Source organism: Mycteria americana, chromosome 3, assembly GCF_035582795.1.
Source record: "Mycteria americana isolate JAX WOST 10 ecotype Jacksonville Zoo and Gardens chromosome 3, USCA_MyAme_1.0, whole genome shotgun sequence".
Lineage (NCBI taxonomy): Eukaryota > Metazoa > Chordata > Aves > Ciconiiformes > Ciconiidae > Mycteria > Mycteria americana.
The window spans coordinates 108,195,101-108,222,660 of NC_134367.1; the positions used below are offsets into that span (position 1 = coordinate 108,195,101).

The following is a 27,560-nucleotide window of genomic DNA, read 5'->3' on the forward strand; positions in this document are numbered from 1 at the left end:
ACAACAGCACATTTCCTCAGGCATATCTCAAACAGGACTTAAAGCTTCACATGAAGAAGAGAAGGCAGGCCTCAACCACATGTTGAGATCCTTCAATGCCTAAAATACCCCAAGGACCAGGTCCAAACCCCACCCAAACTCAGCAGAAAGTGTTCCCCTGATTTTAATAACATCTTACTCAAAAAAACCCTTGCATTTGTACAAGAAAAAGCAATCCATCAGCACTTGCCAATTAAAATGAATACATTAAATTCAGACACCTTTAGGTTACTAGAGCTTCTTTAAGAAACAAAACTAACAGTACTGAACTTGTCAAACAATTAAAACCCCCAGAGCATCCTGTTTCATAAAAACATTGGAGGTGTGCTGCAAGTCCTTTCTCACAGAGGTTGACAAGGAAAGGCAAGCGTGCCAGTTTTGCTGATCTGTATTTCTGCTGAGATAATCCCAGGTGCACTAGGCTGCCCCGGGGACACAGAAAATCAGATGTGAAGAGGAGAAAGGTAGGCAAGCCATGACAACCTGTTAGGAGACACACCACATCTGCAGAGAAAACTGTCGCTGGTATTTATTTCATACCACTGCAGCCCAAAGCTGGTCGCTGGTTTGTGCAATAAAGAACTGAATCCTGCAAAACACCAGTAAAACTGAATTCAGCAGGGAACTGGATGGCAAGCCAGGCAAAGGAGTTTAGAAAAAGAGAATACTACAGTGTAAGAGAATTTCTAGGGATAATTCATGAACCAGCTGTCTGAAGAGCCATTCCTTTGGTTCACTTCTCCTGTTAGCATTTGAATGCAAGATATGGCAATAAAATCATATGGAATATGCATGAGATTAGCTCACTGCTCTTAACAACAAGACAGATGTAAATTCATAGCAACACGGTTGACATCTGCAGACTGACACCAGCTTTACACACAGTTAAACACATATTTGTTCAGTGGGGCTGTTAAGGGCAGTCAGGGAGCTAATCAGGAACGACTAAGTCATTTTTAATAACAGCCTTGGTCCAGACTGAGGGCAAAACTATATCTATTCTTATGCTAGCCACTCTATTTTCTAGCTTGATGCCTGTCCTTGGTGAGAGGTGGTCTAGGATATATCTTTCAAATCCTGCTGCTTCTTAACAGCTTTCCTCAGAAAGGGGAAACTTTTCTGCATGCTGCTCCCAATAACCTTCAGCATTCCTCCCTACGTTGGGAGAGTCTGTCTTACAAAACTTTTCTATATGAAAGAAAAAGCCAAATGTGTTACACCAACAAGGCAGTTTGCAAAGGGCCTGCCTGCTTGCTTTCAGAGGGCCTTTACTACACAGCTGCTATTAGCCCTCCACTTTTATCAGCATTAATTCACTGAACCAGATGAAAAGAATGCATGCTTGGGAAAGCCCTGATTTAGCAAGGGGAACACGCAACACAAGTTTAATCATACTGCAAATCAGCAGAAATTTTACAGAGCATATATAAACGTGGATCTTTACATGTTTGGCACATCTTTAAAGGTAAATTGTCTTACAGATTTTTTTTTTTTTTAAAAACCTGTGTGGTAAAAATTCACTCTTTTCAGCATTTGAAGTCTTTTGAAACATCTTCCTCATCCTTTCACGCAGTACTTAGGTTCCACCTAGCGGGTTTCAACAGCAATAAACAGAAGACTAGACAGGCATTTTATTGCCTAAATGCTTAATTTTCAAAACCTGTGTGTCTAGTTGCAGAAATATTCATAGAGTCTGCTTTAGACATATAATTTATCTTGCCATCTCCCTAAAAATTCTCTTGGTCCTCTGACGGGAATTCTCCAGCTACAGTTATTCTAGTTTAAGCATCTAAAGTAAAAGGGTATTAAGTTAAACTAAAGCTTATTCCTGTGCAAATGAGACTGAGAGGATGGGCTGGCTAAGAGCATCAGCAGCTTGCAGACAGGAGCTATGTAGTGCTGCTGTGCCTGTTAAATAAAGCAGCTGCTGTGTCCCTCCCCAGCCAGGTCTCAGCAGAGCATCTGCTCACTAGCAGAACTTAGTTGGTACAAACCTGTCATGCCCAGTGAGATGTGTCTTACTTAACTGCTGACATTTTCAGCATCGACTCCCTTCACAGTCAACTGAGAAACAAGCACTTCTAGACCACGATTCAGATTACTTGCTTTAGAGGTTTACCTTCAGGTGAGATGAATTGCATCCTAAAAGTATCTCATTTCCTCATTTCCATTACAAAGAGAAGCTAGAGGGCTTACTGATAGCATGGTACCTCCATCACACATCTTGAATCCCACCCAGGGTGTCTGACTAAGACTCTGTCTGCTACACAGCATTTGAAGTGTAGTCCACCTTGCAGTGAGCTCTAAGCAGACAGCAAAAGGAATCTGAAGCAGGGCAACCACGGCAGTTACTGACTTTGCACCTAAATTAAAACCCAATAGTGACAGGTAGCCATACTGTCACAGAAAACTTGATTCCAACACTGTTCTGTTCTCAGAATACATCTCACCCTGCTGCTCAGCTCTGCTACACTGATGAAGGTAGTTTTGTCTTAGAGCAGGAAAAGTGTAAGACAGTTCTGCTCCTACCTAGCTTAAGGTTATAAAACAAGCTATGCTTATGTTTCAGTTCCCTGAGGCATTAGCAGAACCCTCACCACAGACATTTTAGCCCTCTTTGGAAGAGCTTTACCAGCTCTAAAGAGTCCCTATCTTCAAAGGGAAGGGAAAAAAAGCAACCAAAGAAATGTGAAACTTCACAAATTTATCAGCTGCCACATTAGAGGTCAAAGGCAGATATTTTAAACTAATTTTAGTGTCTTACATAAACAACAAGACAGAGTTCACCAGAACTGGTCTAGTTTGTTCACAGAGATCATATCGATTTAAAGAGAAGGTGAAATAAAAAACAACAAAAAAAAGTTGACCTAGTTCATGATTTGTGGAGTGTGGGAGGGATGAAAGGTCTTTAACTTCTTAATACAGCTTTTTCTGTCTATTCTCATTTCAAGGAACTTTACTTTTGGTTACATGCAGTTTGAGGCTTGCACCCAGCAAATCATGTCTGCTTTTCTAGAATGTGACTCCAGTGTGCAGCAAAACTGCCTAGATTTATTACTCCATAGCGGTGTCTCTCAATTTCCTCTCCACAGCTTACCTTTTCACCTTCACCTAAACTTTCATGGAAGAGGGCTGCATGTGACAGACTCACTCTTTTATGCAAAGAAAAGGAGAAAATCTTCAATGGTTTCAAACTTCCTTGCTCTGTAAAAATGAAAAGAGAAACTAAGGCTACATAATGCCTATCTTGCCGTTGGGTTCATATCCTAGTCAACCTAGACTTGTGGTTTATTTGCAAGATAATTAAACCCATTTTTCTGTTTTCACAAAGCCTGAGAAGATTTACAACACCAAGTTGATTATAATCTCTCCACTTAAACTTTTTTTTTCCCCACTTTGCACAAAACCATATGTTGTACAGCCTTACCTCCCAAAATTTTGAATCAGCTCCCACCACAGGGGGCAACTGCTTCCCTCCTTCACAGAATGGAGGGCACTCCTAGGCAGCCTAGCAGCGAGAGAACACTGTAGCAATCCTTGAAGCAACCCACTTGTGAGCCTCAATTTGCCACTTAAATACTTCTCACTGCAATGCCAGTTTTATTCTGAATTTGGAGCAGGTGCACCCACCCTTTGATAAAGGGGGGAAGGCCCTCTCAGTTACCCTCGGGCAATGCTGTACAGGTGAGTGTGCCGTCCCAGGGGGGAGGGGGGGGAGCGAGCTGGGATTTGGATTCACACACACCTCCGCCATGGGTAGCTTTTGCTATGGAGGAAATGGGTGCGGGGGAAGTTTCAGGGGCCTGGCTCTGAGCCGGGGTGTCGCAGGCAAAGCACCCCCAGACAGACCCGAGGGGCTGGAGGCCCAGTGGGGCCTGCTGCCCCTGGCCTACACGGCCTCCGCTGTGAGGAAACCCGGGTGGGGCTTCCACAGCTTTGCCTTGGCTTGCACTAACACGGAAAACCGCCCAGGCAGAGGGAGAGGGAAGGCCAGGGCGAGGCAGGCCCCAGCGCCTGCGGCAGGCAGGACACGGGGCGAGCGGCGGGCTGCTGCTCCCCGCCTGGCTCTTGCCGTGAGCTGGGTTATTTTCACCGCCGAGGCCTGAGGCGCAGCCCGAGGCCTAGTGGGCGGCCGGCAAACCCGCGGCTGCCGCGCAGCGCCCGCCCGGGCCTGCCGGGGGCCACCCGCCGCCGGGAAGGCGCCTTGCCCGCCGCGTCAGGCTCATACCGCAAGAGGGGTGCCGAACCCTGCGGCCTGAGGCGGCGGCCGCCGCGCTCCCCAGCCCCCCAGGAGCCGGCCGGCAGCGCGGGAGCCGCGCAGGGAGGGGGCCCGGGGCGACGAACAGGAGCCGTCGGCGGGGCTGGAAGTGATAGGTGGCTCCATAGCTCAGTGGTTAGAGCACTGGTCTTGTAAACCAGGGGTCGCGAGTTCGATCCTCGCTGGGGCCTCCCAAGCTTTTTTCTCTCCTCATTTTTTTTCTTTTCCGTCCCTTTACCAGGCGGGGGGTTTCGCTCCGCGGCCGCGGAGCGGCCACCGCGGAGCCAGAAGTCAGCCGCGCTAAGTGGATCGCTCCCCGCCGGCTGAAAGCCACAGCTGCGGCAGCAGGGTGCTGCTTTTTGCATGCCGAAAGGGTGCGTCCAGAGGGGGGCGGTAGGAGACAAGCGTAACGTTGAAACTGCAAAATGATGTCATTTGCTTTGGCTCCCTCTTGGGCCAAGCGCAGGAGTCTAAGCCAGGCCGTGGCTCTGCTAAGCAAATAAACGCACTTCTCTGGCAAAGAACATCTGAGGTTTGTTACTGCCCCACTTCCACCGTGGATAATGCAACCCTATGGTCCTCGCTCTCCCAGTTCTCCTTGCAGCACCCCATTGCAAATTATTTTTACGGCATGCTCTGTGTACGAAGGAGCACCGCTGCTGGCAGGGCATGCCTCCAGTTCAGTTCTAAACCCGCGCTGCTCCCGGGGAAGAGAAGAGTCTCAGGCAGGAAGGGCTGCAGCCAGTAGCCCTGCACATGGCCCTTACCTGCTAGCCAAGAGGGACAGAAGCCTGTTCAGTTAGAAGCCAGGTGATGATTCAGTCCAATTGCTCAGCTCTAACTAGGATTTTTGAGGGTTGCTTGGTTTCTGTTGCTTTGATTTTATTTGTTTTTAAGATTTGCTGAACATTTCCAACCCTTACTGAATCCTTTGGAACCTGCAAGTGATCCATACCCTGAAAAAATATTGCTTAAAAAAAAATTCTAATTTCATTGTCCGGAAGACAACTACTCTTAAAATATACTTTTCATTGCATTTCAGTTAAAGGACAAAAAAAGGAGAAAGGTGAGGTCATTGACATGTCTATTGCATATTCTTGGATAAAAGATGCAAGTCCTGAAAGTTGGAGGCACTTGGATTTATTAGACAGTAATACACAGCCAAATTGTACCAGGGAATGTCCATCAGAGGATCTCATAACTACTTATGTCAGAAAAGGACATCACAGCAGAATTTGCAAAGAAAGTTAATATTAGGAGGCTGGTGCTGTTAAGGTTTAATAGAACATATTAGAGAGACTGCTAACACTGACATCAATGGAAGCACACCTGGGAGCACCAGCATAACAAGTCAGCTGATTCTCTTATTTAGTCACTATTCAACACATTTGTTTCACCATCTTACAAGTTACTTGCTTTTTCTGGGACATCACTGAGTTTCAAAAGCTGCTTCTGAATCTACTCTCCTTCTTCCTCTTCTCCAGTTTTTTCTTAGCTAGTGCTGCTTTCTTTGGAAGAAGCTTCTTGGTTCTGGTTAGGTGGGAGCTCTTCTTTTTTGGCAAAGGTGGTGCTGGTTTAGTTCTGGAAATGTGTGCAACCTTCTCTTCCTGCTTTGGCTTGTGAGGTTTAGCCTCAGCTTTGATTTTCTGTCTCTTTTTACCAGATGGAGCTGGTTTCATTGTTGATGCTTTTATTTTGGTGGATGGGGTCTTTTTAGCTTGCTTAGAAGAAACAGTTGAGGTGGCTGCAGTGAGGGTAGAAGATTTTTTCAGAGGCTTGGTTGTTGAAGATTCATTAAGCAGCTCAAGGACAGTCTCTGAGGAAAGTAATTAACATGGTTCAGCATCCCTGCTTTAAGGCAAAAGACTAATTCAGAGATATGACTGATGTAAATGTTTATTAGAGCTACAGTTAAGAAAAATAGCCAATATTCTGAAAGAAGAAATACACATATATAAACATATTTTCTTCCATCAAAAGAGCGTTGGCTTTCTTGGAAATAAAATTTGTTTAATTTTAGAAAGGATGAATGTATATTTAAGGAAAATGTCCAGACAGAATATGATGAAACCTTGCACGCTTCTTTGGCAGACTTAACCATATTAATTTTTCACATCACACTAATTATCTGGAAATTCCAGACAAGATAAACTCAACTTGCTAAACATTGTTTCTACTCAATAATAAGATGTAACCCCTGCCCTAGTTGCATGGGACATAGGACAAAAAGACCAGGAGAAAGGAAGGTTGACTCCCCTAGATTTACAGAGAGGGGATTATTTGACTCAAGGAGCTTGTCACAGAGCCAGGGACAGGCGCTGAGAACTTCCCAGACCGAATCCAATGCTTGAAGCAAAGCCATCAGTTCCCTTGCGATGCCCGTTTACGCTATTACTTGGCAATACCCAGGAAAAAAAAAAAAAAAATCAGAGACTGGGATTAAGAAAAGGCATGGCATCTAGTAGACAACAGAAGCACACATTAAATGGGATAACCTAACTTCAAGATTGCTCCTGCTCAGTGCTTTAGTTTAAGACTACTAAAAGATTTCAATGACATGCCTGTAAGATGGCCATATGTTTTGCTTCTCAGTAAAATTAAAGCCTAACAACTTACTTGCACGTGGAACAAATGGTATCTGTTTACTCTGTGTTTTCACTGGAACAGGCTTGTATTTACACTTCCCTGGTGGAGCTCTCCTTGAAAAACAGAAAGTTATATGTAGATATCTGAGAGATTGTTAAGGAGGTTTATTTATTCTAGAGGCACACATCAATACCCCGTTGTCATTTGCCTCTGCTGGAAGAGGCATGAAAGCACTTTAGGCACCTGGAGTGCAACATAGGTGGAATTTAAGAGCCTAACTCAGGCTGCAAGCCATAAAATTCCCTGTCTGAATAGCAATAGCAGCTGGAAGGCTGAAGCTTCTCTTCTACCACCCTTCTGGTCAACTTTCTGCCATCAGGCAATCTGGACTGTCTTCATCCAACATCAATAGCTGGTTTGTTCGTATGTGGGATACTGGCCTGTCTGCATGAGCTTGTAGCCCACCACTGAATTCAAGGGTGCTGATTAGGTGTGTTCAGCTACATGTCCTGCTGCTAGAGGCACAGCACAACACTGTTTCTAGAAGCCTGGTGGATGCATAGAATCATAGACTCGTTTAGGTTGGAAAAGACCTTTAAGATCATCAAGTCCAACCATTAACCTAGTACTGCCAAGTCCACCACTAAACCATGTCCCTAAGCACCTCATCCAAACGTCTTTTAAATACCTCCAGGGATGGTGACTCCACCACTTCCCTGGGCAGCCTGTTCCAGTGCTGGACAACCCTTTCGGTGAAGAAATTTTTCCTAATATCCAATCTAAACCTCCCCTGGCGCAACTTGAGGCCATTTCCTCTTGTCCTATGGCTTGTTACTTGGGAGAAGAGACTGACCCCCACCTCTCTACAACCTCCTTCCAGGCAGTTGTAGAGAGCCATAAGGTCTCCCCTCAGCCTCCTTTTCTCCAGGCTAAACAACCCCAGCTCCCTCAGCCGCTCCTCACAAGACTTCTGCTCCAGACCCTTCACCAGCTTCGTTGCCCTTCTCGGGACACGCTCCAGCACCTCAATGTCTCTTTTGTAGTGAGGGGCCCCAAACTGAACACAGTATTCGAGGTGCGGCCTCACCAGTGCTGAGTACAGGGGCACGATCACTTCCCTAGTCCTGCTGGCCACACTATTCCTGATACAAGCCAGGATGCCATTGGCCTTCTTGGCCACCTGGGCACACTGCTGGCTCATATTCAGGTGGCTATCGACCAATACACCCAGGTCCTTTTCTGCCGGGCAGCTTTCGAGCCACTCTTCCCCAAGCCTGTAGCGTTGCATGGGGTTGTTGTGACCCAAGTGCAGGACCTTGCACTTGGCCTTGTTGAACCCCATACAATTGGCCTCGGCCCATCGATCCAGCCTGTCCAGGTCCCTCTGCAGAGCCTTCCTACCCTCAAGCAGATCAACACTCCCGCACAACTTGGTGTCGCTTGCAAACTTACTGAGGGTGCATTGGCTGAACTTCAGACTATCAGTCACTTTGGGTTGTCCTCACCAATACTGGCTCGTGCATCCCACCTTGAAGTGGAGGAGTCTCATTCATGCACATAACGCTTGTCAGTGACAGTGCTTTCCACTCGCTCATGGTGCAGCATAAGGGTCTCTGTACATGCAGCAGAATATTCCCACACAGCCCCATAAAAGTTACTGTGACCTTCAAAGGGTGCCACTTCAGACACAACATAGTGCTGCAGCAAGAGGGATGAGAAAGGAAAGGAATAGGCAAGAAAGGAGGAAGCCACAACTGCAAAGAAAATGTACCCACATTCCTCTCCTGCTGCTCCCTGACAACTTCCCACAGTACAAAAGCACCCCCCCCAAAAAAAGCACGTTTTCCCTGAGGTAAAGCTGTCACATGTTAAATGACAGGAAGGGAGGTACACAGAAGAGCAACAGACCTGTGTTTTCTGTTACCCACCAAAGGAACTGCTGTAGGACAAATAAGAACAGGCTCTTCCAATTTGGCATGCTTGACAGCACAGAGCAAAGCAAAGCATGACCTAAGGCATCACATTTTCTTGCGATGAGCATTCTCCTTCAGATGGGCAACAGCCAAGTGCTTCTTCCACACCATTTCAATTAAAATTAAAAAAAAGTTACTAAAGCAGGGTTGTTGGCAGTGCTTGTGGGGGTGTTTTGGGGGAGGTTGGTGGGTTTTTTCCCCCCCTCTCTAACTTTTAGAGCACCTTTTAACACCTCTTCCCTCTGCTTCTGACTGAGGGGATTTGGTGCCTATCCAGGCAGAGGCACACCAGCCACTCTGCTGTCTCTGGGAGCACTGCTGCAGAGGCCAGCTGCAGTGCGGACACTGGGCACTGCTGCCATCAGTTTTCCTGGGAGGCTCCTAGGGAAGTTGGAATTGCCATCAGGTAGATGGCAGTGGCCCTGCCAACATTTTGAAGCAGGCATTTGTGTGGCTTGCTGCCCTTGCCAGCATCCTTGCTGAAGTGCAGGCAGGAAGCTGGGAGTGTCTGTGCTGGGCAAAGTGGGACTGCACCCATCAGAGGAGCCAGTTATGCCAGCCACCACTCACAGTGAGACGGAAATGGAAGAATCCTATAAACAGCATTAAAATGCAAAGGAGAAAAGAAAAATCTCCGCTCATGATACAGTCAGGAGGTGGCCAGAGTACAACCCAGGATCTGGAGGTGTTCGGACTTTCTGCTCCAGAGCCAAGCAAGCTCAGCCTCCAGAGCAGCAGTCAGTGCTTTGCACACCCTGGACAAGTTTGCAAAGTGCTTAAGCAAACAGACAAGGGCAAAGCTGAGCAGAGCAGCATCTGGGCTAAGGTAAACGAGGGGAACCAGAAAATACAAGAATAAATTACAAAGAACCAAGGAAATAAGTGCCTGGTCCTGCTCTAGAAGTGATGGATACGAAGCTCCAAAAGCACAGGGAAGAGCTGGCTTCTTTCCAGAAAGCCCTTCTGAGCAGTGAAACCATTGCACTCCTGGCAGGGGCTTGCTGCCCCCATGGAGTCAATACATGGTGCATTACTGCACACCAGTCCTCAGGCAGGCAGCCTCCTGGAAAGGCTCCCACAGTCTTGTGAAACAGAAAGCTGCATGTCTCCCTTTACAGTGGGAAAGAGGAGAGGATTTATCATCCTGATAGTCTTCATGGCCCGTTAAGGAGTGGCATAGGGACTGCAGGGCTTTTTTTTTTTGTGAAATAGAGCATGCTCAAGCTCTCTATGTTTATGCTAGCTCACAAATATTTTTTTTTAAAAGTTGAAAATGTTACATTTTGGTCAGCCACAGTTAATGCAGTTTAAAGGCTTCCTGGCAGACAATAAGCTGTTAAAGGCAGGAGTCTCCTCAAGTAGTTACAGCAAGTAAAAGACTCAAGTTCCTCTTCCCACCACCTTGGTACAGAGCTTGAGTTAACTATCTAGCTTTGGATCTAACTTCCCAGGAAAACATATCTTGTTTTCTTCATTTTGTTAGTGTCTGAGATCTTGACAACAGCACAGACACATTAGTACTATATCTATTTTACAGGGTGATTTGAAACTTATTTAATGCTTTTTAGCAAGATCCAAAAGCTTGGGAGGGGAAAAAGTTACGTAAGTATGCTTATTATTGTAAAAACAGACTTTAGCAGGAATAACTGCTTAATGGGGAAAAAACATTTTGCTTGGAAAAACTCAGGTTCAGGCTCCAATTATTATCTGCACGAACCACCAGGTTTCATTCTTCTTCATTAAGAAAACTAAACTGTGGACTGCAATTTATTTATTTATTTATATGAAAGGGCATTACAGATATTTGATGTCATGACCAAGAAGGATATGGATTGTCATTTTTAAAACACCACTGTGCTATACTTCAGATATGCAACCAAGGAGACACTATTTTGATCCTTACTGTCCCAGACCTTTAAGGTATCCAAACTCTGTCTATTTCTGGGTGCACAGATATGGTGAGTGAGGAATAAGTTCACTAAAACTGATTAAAGTTGCACCAGATGTACAGTGGGTAAACAAAAACCAAGGACTGGATGTGGAGGTCAGTGAGATTCTGTATCAGTAGTACTTAGCATTCGTTGTACTGTGATAGCTGGAGAATGTATGGCGATTATAGAGGAATTTGGCATGGAAAAAACATCTTTAATTACTAACCTTGCAGGATCAACAAACTTATAGAGCGATCCATGTGGTGCATAGGCACTGGGATAAGAAGTAGACATAAAATACAGCTCACCTAAATGGAAGTGAAAAAAAGAAAACCAGTTTCAGATTCAAGTGCCCAAGCTGAATCCCAGTTCCCCATTTCCCTCTCCTTCTTGGCTCTTCACTAATTCACATGGTCAGAAAAGAAAACCCCTTCAGTCACTCCCTCAGTCATGTCTTACTTTCAAGAAGTGGGCTTTGGTCTCACCCTTGCCTGTGCAGGTGGACTCCCAGGGACACCAAGTGATCTCTTGGTTGCAGCAGGGTTCCACACAGAACCAGCAGCCCTCGATTGAGCACAGTGCCTGAGCAGGACCTTCATTACCTCATGTCAGTGGCCCTCCAAAAGGTTACTTTCGTCCGTATAAGTATGTATTTTTTTAAACTTGTTTGTACCAAAGCAGCAGCCAGAAGCTACAAGCAGAGGGGAAGACCACACAACAAATATTTAGCCATCTCTTAGTCGTACCAAAAAAAATCCAACAAGAGCTAAATTGGCTAATCCATGGAAGACAGAAGCTTTTTATTCTTGTATAGTTGCTGAGGAGAGCAACTGCTCCTCATGCCTTCCCTTCAGCACCCACTAGAACAATATCCAGGCAAATTATAGTAGCTTGCAAAAGAGGCAAACCTGTTGTTTTTCAAATTACATGACACCACCATATTGGTTTCTAAAAGAACAATCAGTCAGTAGAAGAGACATTTAACATCCACTCACTCCACGTGTTGTTAGAACAGTTAAAAATTGTACATATTTCACAAGAAAGCCTGCATCTCACTACATCTTTGACAGACTGTGTTAGCTGGACAATCTGCAATCTTTTCATTACAAGCAAATCTCTTTTCTGCTGAATTGTGAAGCATCAGAGCTCATTAAAGCACATCTGGGTTCTCAAAAATTTGCAGTCACTTTTTGTATTATATAGCTCTTTGTCAGGAGACTGTACAAAAGTGAACAAAGTATGCATTGGTACTTCCACCTTAGGGAGAGATCTGGTCATCGTGACCGTAGCAATAATCCTATGCACTGAGACATTTCCACTCAACTTTCAAATTAGTGGCTTTCCTCATCCCCAAATAAAGCCTTGGTGTAGAAGTGCTGCTGTTGTGTATAAGACTGAGGAATTTACACTAATGAAAAGGGGGAAACTCAGATAAGCTGTAAGAACTCAACTGAGGATCAGCTGTTACAATGAAAGAACAAACTGCATTGATATAGTCTTTTCATTAATGAAACAGCATAAACAACAACAAAAGGACATGGAAAGGCTGAAACAAACAGGAGTTCAAACTCCTTAGAGAACCTCGAGCATTCAGACTGCAAGTTCATATAAGGATCTGTCTCCTGAGCTCTGCATCAAGCCGATCTGGAAAAGCCTCACAGGGCAGGAGACCCCTCTGAACCCCATACGAACCCTACCTGCTGCGCTGAGATAGCCACAAACCTGTTTTGCAATGCCTGCTTTCTAGTAGCATGTGAGGAGCAACATAATTTTACACATTTGCCCTACAACACCGAACTGACAGTACAGTTTCCAATAGAGGTATGGCTAGCACGATACCTACCTGCTTCATCCTCAGCAAATGACGTGATGAATTTGCTATAAGAACTGATCATTCCAGGGAAAGCACAAGCTTTTGTGCTACCAATGCAGATATCTCGCTTCTTCCACTTATTTGTCTTCTCCTCTTCCTGTAAAGCCATAAGTCGACTAGATGAAAAATAAAACCATGTGGTTTATGTTTCCATTATCAAGGTTAGTTCCTGTCAACATCATGCATTACTGGAAAAAAATGTCAGTGAGGACCCTACTGTTGACTGGCTTTAATGTTTGACTTTTGGAAAAATAGACCTGAACAAAAGCAAACCTATCCTAAGGACTCTAAATTGGAGGAAGTTTAGATTCCAACCAAAATGTTGTTATAATGGTCAAACAGAGCCCTTAATCTAATACACAGACATCTGGGAGTCTCATTTACTCCAGCTCAAAAGGTTTCCGGATGCTCTGATATGCTTATTTGCCCAGATAAGGCAAATACGGGTACAGAATGGGAGCTGCAGAGAAAACAAGTAGTCTCACCCGTTCATGAAATCACCAAAAATGTAGAGGCCATTCAAGTTGGGCGATTCACATCCTCTGTATACATAACCTCCAGTGACTGACTTCCCCACATTGCGGCCATATGCAAATATTGGAAGAACATCACCTGTGAAATACAGAAGCATGAGAAGCGAGCAAATTTACATCCAGAGAGCATCAAAAAGCAATTGCTCAGTGACACCAATGGGTACAAAAATGACTAGAAGCACCAGCACAGTTGAACAAACAGCATAGTTAAATTTCAGTGGGAATTCAGTAATTTACTCCAGGACAGTTCAGACCCAGGGGCTTTTAGGAGCTCCCTCTGTAGCTGCTTATCAAGGCTTAGTTGTGATGAGCTTCCATAACACGTGGGACCAAGAGTCTCTGCATCAAGCAAGCAATGCAGAAAGGTATCAGCCTGCACGAAGTATTATCTTACAGGTTTGTGATTGCACCAATCATTTTAGCAGGTATTGTCTTTACAGATTTCAGTGTTTTTAGAGAAGGGAATAAGATCAAACAATTGCAAGTTAACATCTTCATAGGTTTGCTGACATTCTCAGCACAGAACATGCATAAGAGTGCTACTTCCATTTTCTGTCATGAGACTTATAAAATAAAGGCTTCGCCTCTGGCAATGTTAAAATGAATTCAGCCCCTTCTTGGGTTGAATATCAGATCACTCACTTCTTTCCCCTGGATGAAGTAGCTTGTCTTTAATCTTTAATGATGAAGATAAAGATCACAAATGCAAGTCATTAAAAACGGTAGATTAACAGCAAAATCTAATTCAGTTTTGTTGTCAATTGAGGATTGGGCCATTAAAAAAACAACCCAACAAAAAAAAAACCAAACCAAAAAAACCAAACCAAACAAATTTGAGATCCTTGTGGGTACCAGCATAACAGAGGAGAAATGTTGATAACACATACTCTACACTTGCCTGCTCATACAGATGTTTCTGAAACATCTACATGAGCTTGAGACCAGGTTTTCTCCTCCAACAGCTTAAGGAACATTATAATAATACCCAGTTCTTCTACCATGCTTTTCAAAGAGCTTTATGAACACCACCAATATCTACTCTTTTTTTAAAGGCAGCAAGTGAGTTTGTCCATCACACCCAGTCAGACCCAAAGCACAGCTTTTGGGTGTTCTGCTGCAGCACCTTGCTAGGACACACCGCCTCTTCCACAGGATTTGTTTCAGGGTCTCAGCATCAACCTGGTCCACTCTCCTCAGCCATAGCCGTGGCTCAGAGCTTCTGAAGAAAACACAATATTGCTTTTCTACTTAAACCAAATTCATTGCCTTCCTGACTTCACTGGAAAAACTCTGTCTGTCTGCAAAAGGCACAGGCTTTGACCCTAAACACCTTGTCCAGTGCAGCATACGGCAGGGAATTCCTTGAATAAGCAGGGCATCATTTCATACCAACACTGCAGGGCTGAGGAGAAGGCATTTCTGCTCTTAACTAGTAAACAATCTCCTTTTAACACACAACACTGGATTATTTAGTTTCACTGGAAAAAGGGTGCTATAGTCCACTAAATACACACGTATAATAAAGTAGTCTTCTATAAGAAACTTCTTCCTTACCCAAAGAGGAATTGTGGCAAAGCTTTGTGTCGTAGCATTCAAATCCCTCCTTTGCTCTCCAGCCATAGTTCCCTCCTTTAACAACAATGTCGATTTCTTCAAACCTGTTCTGCCCGACATCCCCACAGAATATCCTCCCTCTTCCCTTTTTTGTGACAGGGTTCCCTCTGTCAACTGCACAGCGCCACATATTCCTGACCCCATAAGCATAAACCTCAGGGCGGGCCTTGGGGTCTGACACAAATGGATTATCAGGAGGGATGCGATAAGGCTTTCCATTAGGGCTTTTTCCATCCACATCAATCCTCAAGACTTTCCCCAACAAAGTACTCCTAAAGAGAACGACAGAAAAAGAAACCCCCGCATGAGAGCCAAGTGAAAACACAAACAATTATCTTCCTCTTCCCCCTTTCCAAAGGAAAAGTTATCTGTCCAAAAGAAATAAACCAGTGGCTGGTATGTCTTGCAACCTGCTCAAGTCACAGAAGACTCTCCCCTCTCTAAACAACTTGGGTTCCCTCAGCTTTCGAAGGGTAAAATTTTAATTTTTTAAATACTGCATCAGACAGACTTGCAGATGCACAAACACTTTCAGGCAGACTTGCAGATGCACAAACACTTTCAGGAAGCACTCTTACTTTATTCTTCCACATTGTCTCATTCCCAAACCTTGTATCTTGGTGAACAAGCTCAAAGCTTTCACCTGCCCTCCTACTTACTTGTTCTGAGCATTCCCAAATTTTCCAAAAGGGTCTCCAGCTTTCCCTCCATCCCCTGTGAACAGATACATATAGCCATCCACACCAAAGAGCAGCTGCCCACCGTTATGATTTGCAGCTGGTTCCTCAAGCTCCAGAAGATTCCTAAAAAAAAAAAATAAAATAAAAGAGAGAAATAAGTCCAGATGTAGCTACTGGGAAGGACTGAACATTCAGGTAGGCTGCAGAAATATTGCATCACTTCTTCTACAGAAGAAAGCAAGATTTCCCAGCTGTACAGACCTGTCAGCTTTGTCAAATACGGTGCTGAGTTGCATCCTGTTTCCTGTGAGCCTGCAGCATAAGGCTGGCTGCCTACCTTACAGCAGAGCTCCTTTCAACACGGCATCCCTCGAGGAACGTGTTTCCCATGAGCCATGCAGCACTACAGCTTTGGCCTGCACTGCATTAACCCCTCTTGTGCTACAGAGCTCACCCACCACCATGAGCACAGGAGTTTCACAGCTCATCTGAAAACATGACTACAAAAACATAACATCTTTGTCTGCAGGGAACACTTGTTGCCCTTTACACTTTGATTGCGGCAGGTGGGTTCTACTTTCTTACATGAGAAGCAGTTGGTGAACTTGAGGGCTTCAGAAGCATCTCATGGTAACTGTGAAACTCTAGAGAAAATAAGTCTGCTATTAACAAATTATTCTCCATAACTGAGAATTAGCCTTTTTTCTTAGCAGGTGGACGGGGCAGGGGCACACTTGTCAGATCAAATGAATGTATAGTACTGTAGTGAAGCATCCCTGTTCTCCTACAGTGCAAAACACTTTTAGGGCAGATGTTAATGCCACAACAGGCTTAAGATAATTACTGCTCTGTAGAAGGCAAGAGTACAAGATGGAGACAGAAGACGACCTGGAAGCCTAGATCCTGGGTCCTCTTTTCAGCTTTATTGCTAGTTTGCTGTGTGACCTTGAGCCAACCCGCCTCTCGTAGCTTCATAGCAGGCCAGTCACACACCTGAACCAGGGTGACGGGGAACGTGCAGGTCCTGCAAGGGGCAAGGACAGGGACAAAGAAAAATAATTTCTCATCGTGGCATACAATAGCACTCAACATGAACTTTACCTTTCCGAGAGAGGATCAGCTTTGTTGACATCAGATGCCAAAACTTTAAATTCACTGATCCTGATCTTTTCCACTCGGTTCTTATCCATGTATGAGTAATAGATATAAAACTTCCGATTGTACTTGTACTTGGGGTGGAAAGCCATCCCCAGAAAGCCTCTCTCATCCCCTATCCATGGTGTAGCCAGCACTGTATTTTTAATATCCAGAAAGGGCTCCTCCAGCCGGCTGCCATCAGGTAGGTAGACCCAGATCACGCCCACCTGCTCAGCTACGAACATGCGGTGGGTATGGTCATTTGCGTGCACCATGAGCACCGGGTTCCTCAGGCCATTGGCAACCTCGGTCAGGCAGAGCTGGAGGCAGCCTTTGCGGTCCTCCACCACTGAGCCCAGGTTGTGGTTGAGGGCTGTGTTCTTCAGCACATTGGGGAAGCAGTAGTCCTCATCGTGTAGGTGAAGGAGGTTGCAAAAGCACATCTTGTTTGTCTCGCGGCATTCTTGGATGTGCTTATCGCTCGTCAGCAGGCTGATGGCAGAGCGGCAGTTGAAGTGAAACTCGGAGCAGTAATCCAAACAAAGTCCTGGGAGGTTTCTTAGAGGTGTCCGAGGGTTTTCTGCATCATAGAGATGTGCAGCATAGGGAGAACATTCCTAGAGAGTAAAAGAAACTAAATATGTGGCTGTGTACACGCATCCAGAAGAAGCCAAGACACCTTCATGGAAGCAAAGCAGTTAATAAAATGAAAAATTACTAAGGCAGAAGAACATAATGAGTCAACTTTGAAGTGGAGTAGTAGAAAGTCACTCAGAATATTGCTAAAGGGGATTTAGAGGTCAGTAGTTGTTTCCTTTACCAAAGCAATCAGCTGCACTTAAGTTATTCCCAACAGAAGTATGTCTGTGGAGGCTGTGGATTCTCCATTACTAGAGGTTTTTAAGGAAGTGACAGGCAATTTCTTTTTGCAGTCTCTTCTCACCTTTGCTTTTAGAAATCCCCCTTACCTTCCCCTGCTAGATTTTGAACTAGGTACTTTGTAACCTGTGCTTAACAGATTGAGAGACAAATTCGTTAACTCCCTCCCTGCAGCAACCTTTTGCACTATGGAGAACGTTAGCCTTTGTACTTCAGGCTTCTCCAGAACAGCAGTCCCAAATCTGGACACATCTTCCACATCAGCCAGCATCACTGCCTTTTCCAGATACATTTAAGATTTTACTTTGTTAAGCCACTTAAGCCCATACCTAGGTCTCATCTAGTGTTAGGAAAGAAAGAAAACAGAACAGGTACAGGTTCACCCACACCTTCAACACCGTGCGCTGCTCTGATCCCCCTTCCCAAAAGCAACACGGGGACAAATCCACAAGGACAGTCAGAGATACAGAGCAGCTATTTAAGATGGAACTGAGCAGTTTTGCAGAGAGGTGATCAGAGTAGGGTAACAGCCTGACAGAGGTCTGTAAATATCACAAGTGACATTGAGAAGATGCATGGGGATCACTTGTTCACCCTTTCCCCCAGAAAAAAAATGAGGGAGCATTAGATAAAGCTAGCAGGAGCCAGGTTAAAAAAAGAAGGTGAAACTCTGCCAGAAGAAATTGTAGGTGATAAAGATGTACATTGGTTAAATGTACAGGCTAAGTTAATCTTTGGACTGATGCTGTACAACTTTGATCATGTTCTTGCACGCATGGTATCACTGAAGCAGACTGTAGTTGAGATTTAAAACTGTTTCAGATAAGTAGATATCATCTTATGCAATTCACGTAGCTACCAGTGACTCTAGATGTGATCTTCAGGGAAAAAAATATTGCAAGCAACATTTTCAAGTGTTGTGTATCTAAAATTATGTCCCTTCAAATATCACTAAGCTTTTAGCTGTGCAAAATATAGGTTAAATACTGAAAATCAGGCATTGTGTTTGAATTTGTACCTAAATTTAAACTCATCTTGCAAAAATTCTGGGCCAGAACTTCCATAAAATATTTCCATTTAAAATTCCACCTCTATTTTAATCAGCTCAAAATTGCAGAATTTAAAACAGAAGGAGCTAAATTCTGCAGAAAGATTATTTTACTGGTTTTCATGCCAACAGCCTGAAACAGTCTATCCAGAGTTTTTATTGGGCACGTATGTAGGAAGGTAAGTACATAGACAGTCGAAGAATGAAGAACTACTACATTAGTATTTTTTCTGCCTCATTAAACAAGTTTGCTTCATTAAATAAAATTCATTAAACAAATCTGGGGTAGTTACGCAAGCACTGACCTTTTTTTGGTGCAAGTAGCAGCCCTTCCAGGATATTTCATGTGAAGGCTCCAGACCCTCATTCCAAACTTAGCATAGCAAACTGTTTCCTTTGCTCACAGAAGAACCCGATGGCTTTTGGCCGTGCTAAGAACAGACATGACTTGTAAGTAGTAAAGCCCTTTCAACTCTTGGATTGTGTAGTAAGTTTCTCACTTTTCATTGCTGCCATTTGGTTATCAAGCTGCACAGAATGAGCTGGTTTCTGTTGCTTCTGCATCATGTCTGTAAGGAACCTCTCCTCTTCCCAAATCAGAAGTCTGCAGCCCGCAAAGGGGAGCCAAGTCCCCCAGGCCTGTCCTTGCAGCCTGACCCCAGCCCTAGATGGCAGAACCACAACATTTTTCCCATGTTTAAGGTGTTCCAGAACAAGGAAGGGCACCACAAGGCCCCTAGTGCCATGCCCAAAAGCCAAAGCTTCAGGTAAGTGTCTTTCTGTTCTCACCTTCTTGAAGGAGAGCAGCTTTGGTGCAGGCATTCAACAACACTTGGCTGGCACGTTCCTCCCCTAGCACTTACTGAGTCCATTAACCATTGCTCACCCTCTCCGCTTGCACCAGTATACACTCGCACACCCCTGAATACGTTGAGTTTCTAGTTATATCCTAGTTTTCACAAAATACAGTGCTGATCTCAAGTGACTAGGAGACAAGGAGAGGTGACAGCACGATAAGGTGTCACCAAGGAAAGGTGGGGGAGAGTAGACAAGGGCCTAACCTGTGTTGCATTTTGAGTCCTGGGAAGCTCCCTCATTCCCACTAACATGCAGCTGGCTCACCACTCTGTTGAGCACAAGGCACTTGCAGTCTCAAGCGCCTCTCCATTCTGTTCTGAAGTGATTACTTTGTTAACACCTTTGAAAACATTTTTAATTACTCTCAATAAGTGGGAACAGAGTCCAGCTCCCAAACCAGCAATCTGAGAAGAGAAAGAGAAGAGAAAAAGAGTTTCCTCTGAAACAAGGCATATTCTCACTGCCTCTGAGCTCCATCAACTCTGTTTTGCCAACAGTCTGCAGCATAAGCGTCTCCTACAGTTCATCCTCCTAAATAAGCATAGCCCCTGAGCAGCTGCCATGCTTTTCCAGCCGTTGGTCTTCCCACACAGCATTTGCTTGGCAAACAATGCCTGCAGCACGCAGACCCAGCAAGACGCACGAGATGGAGACCATTCCTAAGGATCTACGTAAACTCCCAGGATTAGGTGGCCTTGCAGTCACTGTTGGTTGTCTGCTTTCATTTCACTCAAGCACGCATGAAACAATACAATTAATCCCACAACTTTCTGGAGCGGAAGAAGCAGAAGCTGCTAAGATCAAGTTGATACTTCTTCGCTGTTTTGTAATAGTTTCTCTGCAAGAACAGTATGCATTCAGCAATCAAGTCAGGCCTCAGATTAAAATTGGCTTTAAAAGTATGTTGCTTTCCCTGCACTAACTCGTATCCCATGCTAATATCATGGCTTTCAATCAGCTTGAACAAGGTTTAATTGGCTTTTTCCATTTTTTAAGCCTCTCCTGTAACAGTTTTCTGAATAGAGAAACATTCTCTCAGCCAAACAGCTGTTCTAGCGCATGTAGCAAGGTTTGCATCCAGGGAATTTATAGCCATGCAACTTGCACAACACCTCCTTAAGAACATTTCAGGCAGTTTTCAGAGTTTCATATTCAGTTTTTAAGCTAAATCCTAAAACAGCTCAGCTGAGGGTCAGACTCTAAACCTACAAAAGCTTAGAACAAGAGCAGCTAGCAAAAATAGACCCAGATCTTGCCAGATGCAAACTGAAGCAGCTCTACCAGCAGAGCCAGATTGCTTTAGATGCTTCTTCTAGCCTGTTAGTTTTCCAGAGAAACATATCTGGCTTAGAGTGACAGCAGGAAATCCATGATCCAGAACACAAGCCCATCTAATAATCTTCTATCTGTTAAGAAACACAGCTCCACTGCCTAGGTAAGGTGCACTCCATGGCATCCTTCTTGGGCTCTGTGGGACCAGCGAGACTACTGCAGTCACCAAAACCAGCTTCCTCTGTGCAACGCTCAGCACACTGCTCATTACCACACCAGGAAGGCTAGGAAAAGAAATATTTGTCTGTTTTTTACTGTCTGCTAGTTTTGGCACTGAAGGAACACCTGACTGAATGAGCTGCTTTGTTACAACGCATCGCTACTAAGCTGATCTCACCCAAAGATGTGAAATAATGCTGTTTTCACTAAATTAGAGCGGCTACTAGTAATTCAGGTTTATCAATAAGCACCGACACCTTTTTCTTGAAATTTGTTTTGTTCAAAAGACAAAAGCTAATAATATTTTGTCTACCATTGCTTCCAAGTCTAATCTTTGTGTCCCAGGTTCCATATGAATAATATCAATAAAAGCACTTGTTACCAGCAACAGTTTATCTGAAGTCCTGCCGTACACAGCAGAAATAAGCACTTAGCACAATTACATCCTGATCACATATATACATCTGTCTTTTTGTATTTGATGTGGCACTAAGTACATGTCAACCTTTCACGGGTAGTGACTACAAATTATCAGGATACTGTGGAGGTGGTAGAATGGAGATGTCATCATTTTCCATCCTTTCCACATGAGATCATCAGTAAGAATTTGATCCAGCAAAGTGACATCACTAAAGCAAAACCATTTGGTAGATCTTTGCTCCTCCACTAATTCAACAGACAAATAATATTTGCCAGAGAACCCAACCTTATTTCCATGGTTGTCACCAACTTGAACAGAAAGAGCAACACAACACAATCACAAGCTCCTCCCCAAAGATTTAACAGCAATCTTACTCTAGAAAGATATGAAGAGTAATAGCTTATTACTTTGAAAGTCTGTAAGAAAATATATAGGGCGGTTTGGGTTTTTTGCTACAAAATACACTTAGAACAAATGCAAAATTAAATCATGCCCCGCAGAATGAGCAAAGAGGCAACAGACACATTTTCATAATGTTTTTTCTACCTGCAACATGTAGAAAATCTTCATAACACCAACATTGGTGATTCTGCTAGGACCTGTAATGCATCTTTTTCTGGTTTAACAACTGTAAAATGACAAACAACACTGACACTACTTTTTTCAGCCCTGGTGCTAAAAGGGTCTGTATCCCCACCCCAAGGAGAAGCCAGAATCCTGCCAGCATCCAAAATAAATGGAAACATTTTTGTACACAGATAACATTTTAGGGCTAAGGAAATATTAACTAGAAGCATTTTATATGTTCTTAGTAAGACTGTGTCTTTTGACTGCTTTGTGTTTTAGCATGCAGTAAGTCCAGCTCTGCATCACTAACAGTTGTTGAAAAGGCAGGTCAGTTCTGCCCTTTAATTATAGGGAGGCAGGGGAGCTCAGGAAGAACAGTACCTTTGGTCTTTTCTCACTGCACAATGCCTGTTTCCGTAAGCCAGGTGGACAGTGGGGAGACAGCACTGATGAAAATGCAGTGACTGAAGCCTCAGGACCTTGGAGCAGCTGTGTGAAACCACTGCCTATTAAATTTTGCTCTACTTTAACAACCACACCATTTGGAGCATCCTTAGCAGGAACGCAATCAAAACACGTCCTTCATGGGGTCCAGGGACCCAAGCACTTTGCCTGATAATTCCTGTATCATTTACTCCTGTAGAACTTGTAATCCAGGATCTAGTAGCTGCAAGCAGAAAATAAGTATTGATCTGTAACTCTCTACTTCGTTATGAAAAAATTAGCAGCGCAGCAGGATTCTCATCATAATCCGAGTTGGGCAATGCTTTCATAAATCATTATTGCTAGCAAAGGTCATTATATATTGGCAGATACCACAAAGCAATGCACCTTACACAAAGCACTTTGCAAAATGCATGCTGAGGATTAGGTACCATTGCTCTGTCAGCCCACTTCTCCCCTGCTCCCACACCTCATTTCACAGCAACACGGCTAGCTATAAAAGGCTATTAGAACCACAATTGACCCCCAAGTCAGCCCAAAGCATAGGACACAGATACTATTTTTCTGCCCTACCTGACACAGGATATCTTTGATATACGTTCCACACAGCTTATGCCCCCGGGGATCAAGATAATCCATGATGTCCCAGTATTTTGCTGCAATGCTGTTGTCTCTCTCCTGGTCACAGCAGCCAAAATTTTCATAGGCAGAGCAGAACTCCAAGTGAAAAGGGGGCTGGAAAGGCGGCCTGTAATCCAGACACTGAGGATGCCCCAGCAGACTGCCTATCAGGCACAACAAGGAGAGGCAAAGAAAGACATGCAGGCAAGAAAAGGAAACTCCAGAGCTGCTGCTGCTGCTCCTTCCAGTGCACGGCCAAACATTCACTTCCTTCAGTGTAGATTTCTTGAGGTCAAATGTACAGACACCCTGGACTTCTTCATGGTATGGTTCATTCATCCTCTCTGTTTTATTAATTACCAGGCACAGAGCTCAGCATTCACTCAGGTTTGCTTACATTCTCTCTCCCTGTTTCTCTGAAGTTTACTACTTGGCTGGAGAGAAATCCTCCGGGCTGCCTCTTTGGTATTTCACACGTCACATAGCTGAACCCTCCCCTTTGGACATTTCTCATGCCCCTAGAAGCACTCATAAATCTAATCCCTACATCTTAGTCTAAATTGGCTGAGAAATCCTTCACCAAGAAATATGAACAACAGATAAAAATACAACATGTGATACCTATATACAGAACCTGGTAATCTCTCCCCATTTACAAAAACACAAGATGAGTAATTTTCAATTGCTAACTACTATTTTACTTGACTCTTAAAATGCACCAAACTGGGGTCTGGTTTCACAAAGACTGAATAGGGGTCATAAAATACAGCTAATTAAGGCAGCAGTTAACCATAGGTACAAGTAATTTCAGGACAAAAAAAGCTTTACAGATATATTGCTGTTACCCACAAATCCAGGTATAAATTCAGGGTTAAAAATGAGAAGGAATTCAGAAAGAGTGAAAGAAAACACATTTCAGGCACCAGAACAACCTGAGGTCAACTGATGTTCTGTGGTAACCCTGTACTTAAGGTAATTGACTTTAGTGGATTTTATCTCAGCTGACATTAAACTGATTTTAAGATGCATGAGATTTTTTTGCCCACTTTTCCCTCTAGTGAAGAATGCATGAGTGATCCCACCAGTCAGCTAGTGAAGTACAGCATCAGCTGCATAGGCAGGTGTCCCATGTTTGTACACATTGTACTCAGCCTGCCTTTCTGAGTGACACTTCCCTAACTCCACTCTTCCACAAGCGAACCAAGAGCGCTTTGATCACAACCAAGCTCCTTTATCACTTCACCAAACACAAATGTTTTCCTCTTGTATACGTTGCTACTTATAACAAGGCAACAAATCCACACACGCCCAGAGCGCTCATCACCACTGTGCTGTACGCATCACAAGGCATGAGTTAGAGAACAGCAGCGCACCAAGAACCTAAGCAATCCAGCAAAGAGAAGTCAGTCATGCTTTCCCTTGCAGCCGCAGGAGTGATCAGCCAGTCTGATGCTGTCAGGAAGAGGCTTTAGCATGCACCCACTCACTAGACATTTCCATACAGGAAAGCTTACTAGAGAGCAAGGCTTTGCTATCTGTTCTATTGCTTCCGAAACATTAGTGAGGAGCCAAGCAATTAAAAAGCAATTAGCTATTTTGCCTCCCAACAGATCCTAGGAGATTAAGGCCAATGCACAGATACCCTTTGTGCTGTTTCTAAGCATCTTCCTACTTGCTGCTTTCTCTCCATGGGACACAGGCAGAAAGTGGGGAAAGGGAAGCTGAAGGGAGAATCTCATGAAGAGGGACTCCTCCTCTCTTCCAAAACTCTTTCCCCTCTCCCCACACATCACCATTTACTCCCAGGGTCTATCTGCACATGGCTCCGAGGGAAGCTCCCAGTCCTAGCTTCTCAATACAACCACCAGTGTAACGTGACAGCTGAGAATACTCTGTGAATATGGATCTCCTCAGAGTATTTATTGGGAAATGGTTGTTTTAAAAAACCTCTGGGTTTTTAACCTTCACCTGTTTTGCTGTGGCTCTAACTTGTGGCACCTTGACTGTCCAGCAGCCTGCCAATAATCCTGTCTGCTTAGACTTCAATGAACTGGAAACATGCCAATCAAGAGTCAGCACTGTCACAAGATAAAATATTTTAAATCCAAGTATTTAAATCTGCTGAAGTATCAGCTTATCTCAGTTATCTTTTTCATACATTGCAGACAATCACTGACATTAAGGCATTACTTTGGTGTCCCCTGGCAACTGTCTTATTTTGAAACCATAACAAACAGCAAGGATAAGTGACAATATTTGTGCACTCTTCATTTGTAACTACAGCCTACAAAGTTCCCTATGCTTTTAATTCCTTTAGTATTACTGAGCTCTTTCGGGTAACTAACACTATCCACCATTAAGAGAACTTAAGCGCCTCTCTCCCCTTCCTAGAAGCATGCCACTTGCAGACAAAAACTCAGAATATTTACCCGTGTGAGGAACTGCACTTCCTAGTTACTGGATACTTCAGACCAGAAGGCAAGAACACTCCTTGCTGCTCCCTGATGAGGGCAGAAAAGCTAGAATAGCTTTACTCACGTTTGGGCAAGGAGAGAACGCATAACCTCCCACCGAGCCGACTGCTCACATTACCCAAGGACTCCTTGCAGTGGGCAGTCTTTTTTCCTTCAGCCAACATACCACCTCCAGCCATTCTTTAAATGCGACAAGACTGACTTTCCATTTGCCATCGCAGATAAGAACACCAGTTACAGAAAACCCTGAAGAACTGTACATTTAAACCAGTACAAAGCGCATCAATCCTCTGATTGTGCGGGGACTACTCTAAGGGTAAGGTACACAGCTGTTTACTGCTGATGATACGCTTAACACTGCTCTGAAAGCTAAGGCAAGCCCTGCCGAAGTTTCCAGAATGAGACAGCTGCTCAGAATACAGAGAGGCTGGTGGGGAAAAGGAAGGAGGTAAGAACACATGGGGTCAACACACCTTAAAAAGCAGCTGACACTTCATTAGCTTGCTTTTTTTGAACTTTAGTAAAGACATTCTTAAAACAGGAAAGCACAAGCAGGACCATCAAAAGCATGAATGGAACAACAGGGAAAGCAGAGGTTAGAGCTGAAGTGAATTGTAATTTTTTGTTATTGTTGTTAGGTTTTAATATTAAAAATACCAGAACAAGAGGTGGAGTAACAGAGGGACAACAGAGAGAGTCTGTGGACAGAAGATGTGGATTCCCCGAACAAGTTCCTTGCCTCTGTATAAAGGAGATCAGTGAAGAAAAGATGTGCTATTTGTTTCATGGAAGGAAAAAAAAACTCACAGAAGTTTTGCACACAGGATGAAGATGTCAAGTCATAAGAAAACCAAACCTAGACCATGTAATTCAGAGCCAAAGCAGAATATTCCAGTCCACTAGGAGTTACCACATTCAAAGTACCACACACAAGCTTGAAAACACAGTATGCACTGAATAACTTACACAGGAAATTCCGCTACAGGTTTGTCTCCGGTTTAAGTACTACGGTGTCAGGAAATAGCAAGTTTCTTGCAGGACATGAAAGAGCGATGCTTGAGATAGTTCCATGAAAGCTGGGACTGCACTGCTCTTCTACTTGCTGACTGCAGCATGGTAGTTCTAGCACCAGGAGAGAACATGATCCTGGCAGCAACCCTGTTTCCAGAGGTCATAGGAGAAAGCTGTGAGCACAATGGATTAACAGATTTTTCAAATACATCAAGCTCCTCTTTGTCCTCTCATTCTCCTTACCTCCACCCCAATCTCTGATTCTTTGTTGCACATTTCTTCCTCAATAAAGAGATGGTTTCTCAGCTGCTGCAAGGCATACACATCTCCCACAGGCAGGTAAGGGGACAGACAGAAAATTATATGGGAGCTCTCAACAAGCAACAAGGGCTCTAGCATTCAATTTTATACTATTCTGCATTAGGTTATATGATAAAAGCACCTCTGCATGACCACAAAGGAGCACAGAGAGACAATGGAAGGGGAAGCCCAAATAATATCCGGCTGGGATGCTCCAGGCCCATCACAGGAGAGTCACCAGCCCAAAGGGCCATCTTTGCAAGTCCAGAGGAGCAGAATAGCACAATGGCAGGCAGGAAACCAAATTAAGGACTCTAAAGAAGGGACAAACTGCCTGGTTGCCTCCCAGGGCTGTCCCAGGACAGCTTTAGCCCCATCGTCCAGGCATGAAACCCATCAAGATGAGTTACTGGGAGCAACAATTTGGATCACCTTTCAGACTAAGGGGAATTGCTTCCCAGGGGTGTAGAACACATTACAGGGTGCAGGGGAAGAGCATTTTGAAACTTCACAATCTAAATTAAAACAGTCAAAATTCAGTTGAAGACCTCCAACAAAAAACTAGACTACTACAGAACGAGGCAGCAGCATTCTTAGGGAGTCAGAACTAAACTAGCACACAGGTCTGGAATGACAGATAATCCCTGCTTTCTTTTTTTTTTTTTTTTATACAGCTATGGCAAGTAGCTCACTTAATGTTTAAGACACATTGTCTTAAGGCACATTTCACAAGACCCATATTAACTTAGACCAAAATCCCAGATAAACACTCAGCTTTTAAAAGCACAGCTGTACTTATCCATGTACTACTATGCTATTAAA

General features: G+C 44.0%; 1 protein-coding gene and 1 non-coding gene across 3 annotated transcripts; one reads left to right on the plus strand and one right to left on the minus strand.

The window, feature by feature from the left end:
* Positions 1-4,415: 4,415 nt before the first annotated feature.
* On the plus strand, positions 4,416-4,488 carry TRNAT-UGU (transfer RNA threonine (anticodon UGU)). Its single transcript has one exon. It is a non-coding gene; the product is annotated as a tRNA-Thr (tRNA).
* A 948-nt stretch (positions 4,489-5,436) lies between these two features.
* Positions 5,437-19,792, minus strand: HHIPL2 (HHIP like 2). Of its 2 annotated transcripts, XM_075497426.1 has the most exons (9): positions 19,613-19,792; positions 16,589-17,241; positions 15,467-15,610; positions 14,748-15,079; positions 13,146-13,272; positions 12,631-12,776; positions 11,014-11,095; positions 6,914-6,996; positions 5,437-6,113 (listed from the first exon to the last, which is right to left on the minus strand). In XM_075497426.1, the coding sequence occupies exons 1-9, from the start codon at positions 19,658-19,660 to the stop codon at positions 5,737-5,739; spliced, it is 1,992 nt and encodes a 663-aa protein (XP_075353541.1). In that variant the 5' UTR covers positions 19,661-19,792; the 3' UTR covers positions 5,437-5,736. The 2 variants fall into 2 exon arrangements, with proteins under 2 accessions (XP_075353541.1, XP_075353542.1); XM_075497427.1 differs by lacking the exon at positions 6,914-6,996 and having other exon boundaries at positions 5,972-6,113.
* Positions 19,793-27,560: the final 7,768 nt, after the last annotated feature.

Bases quoted from the DNA above. Each gene is read 5' to 3' on its own strand.
- HHIPL2 (XM_075497426.1), bottom strand. From the start codon at position 19,660: ATGTTAGTGGGAATGAGGGAGCTTCCCAGGACTCAAAATGCAACACAG. The intron at 17,242-19,612 runs GTTAGGCCCTTG...TTTACTCTCTAG, and splicing joins GGACTCAAAATGCAACACAG to GAATGTTCTCCCTATGCTGC. The intron at 12,777-13,145 runs GTGAGACTACTT...TTTTTCATCTAG, and splicing joins TTTGGTGATTTCATGAACGG to TCGACTTATGGCTTTACAGG.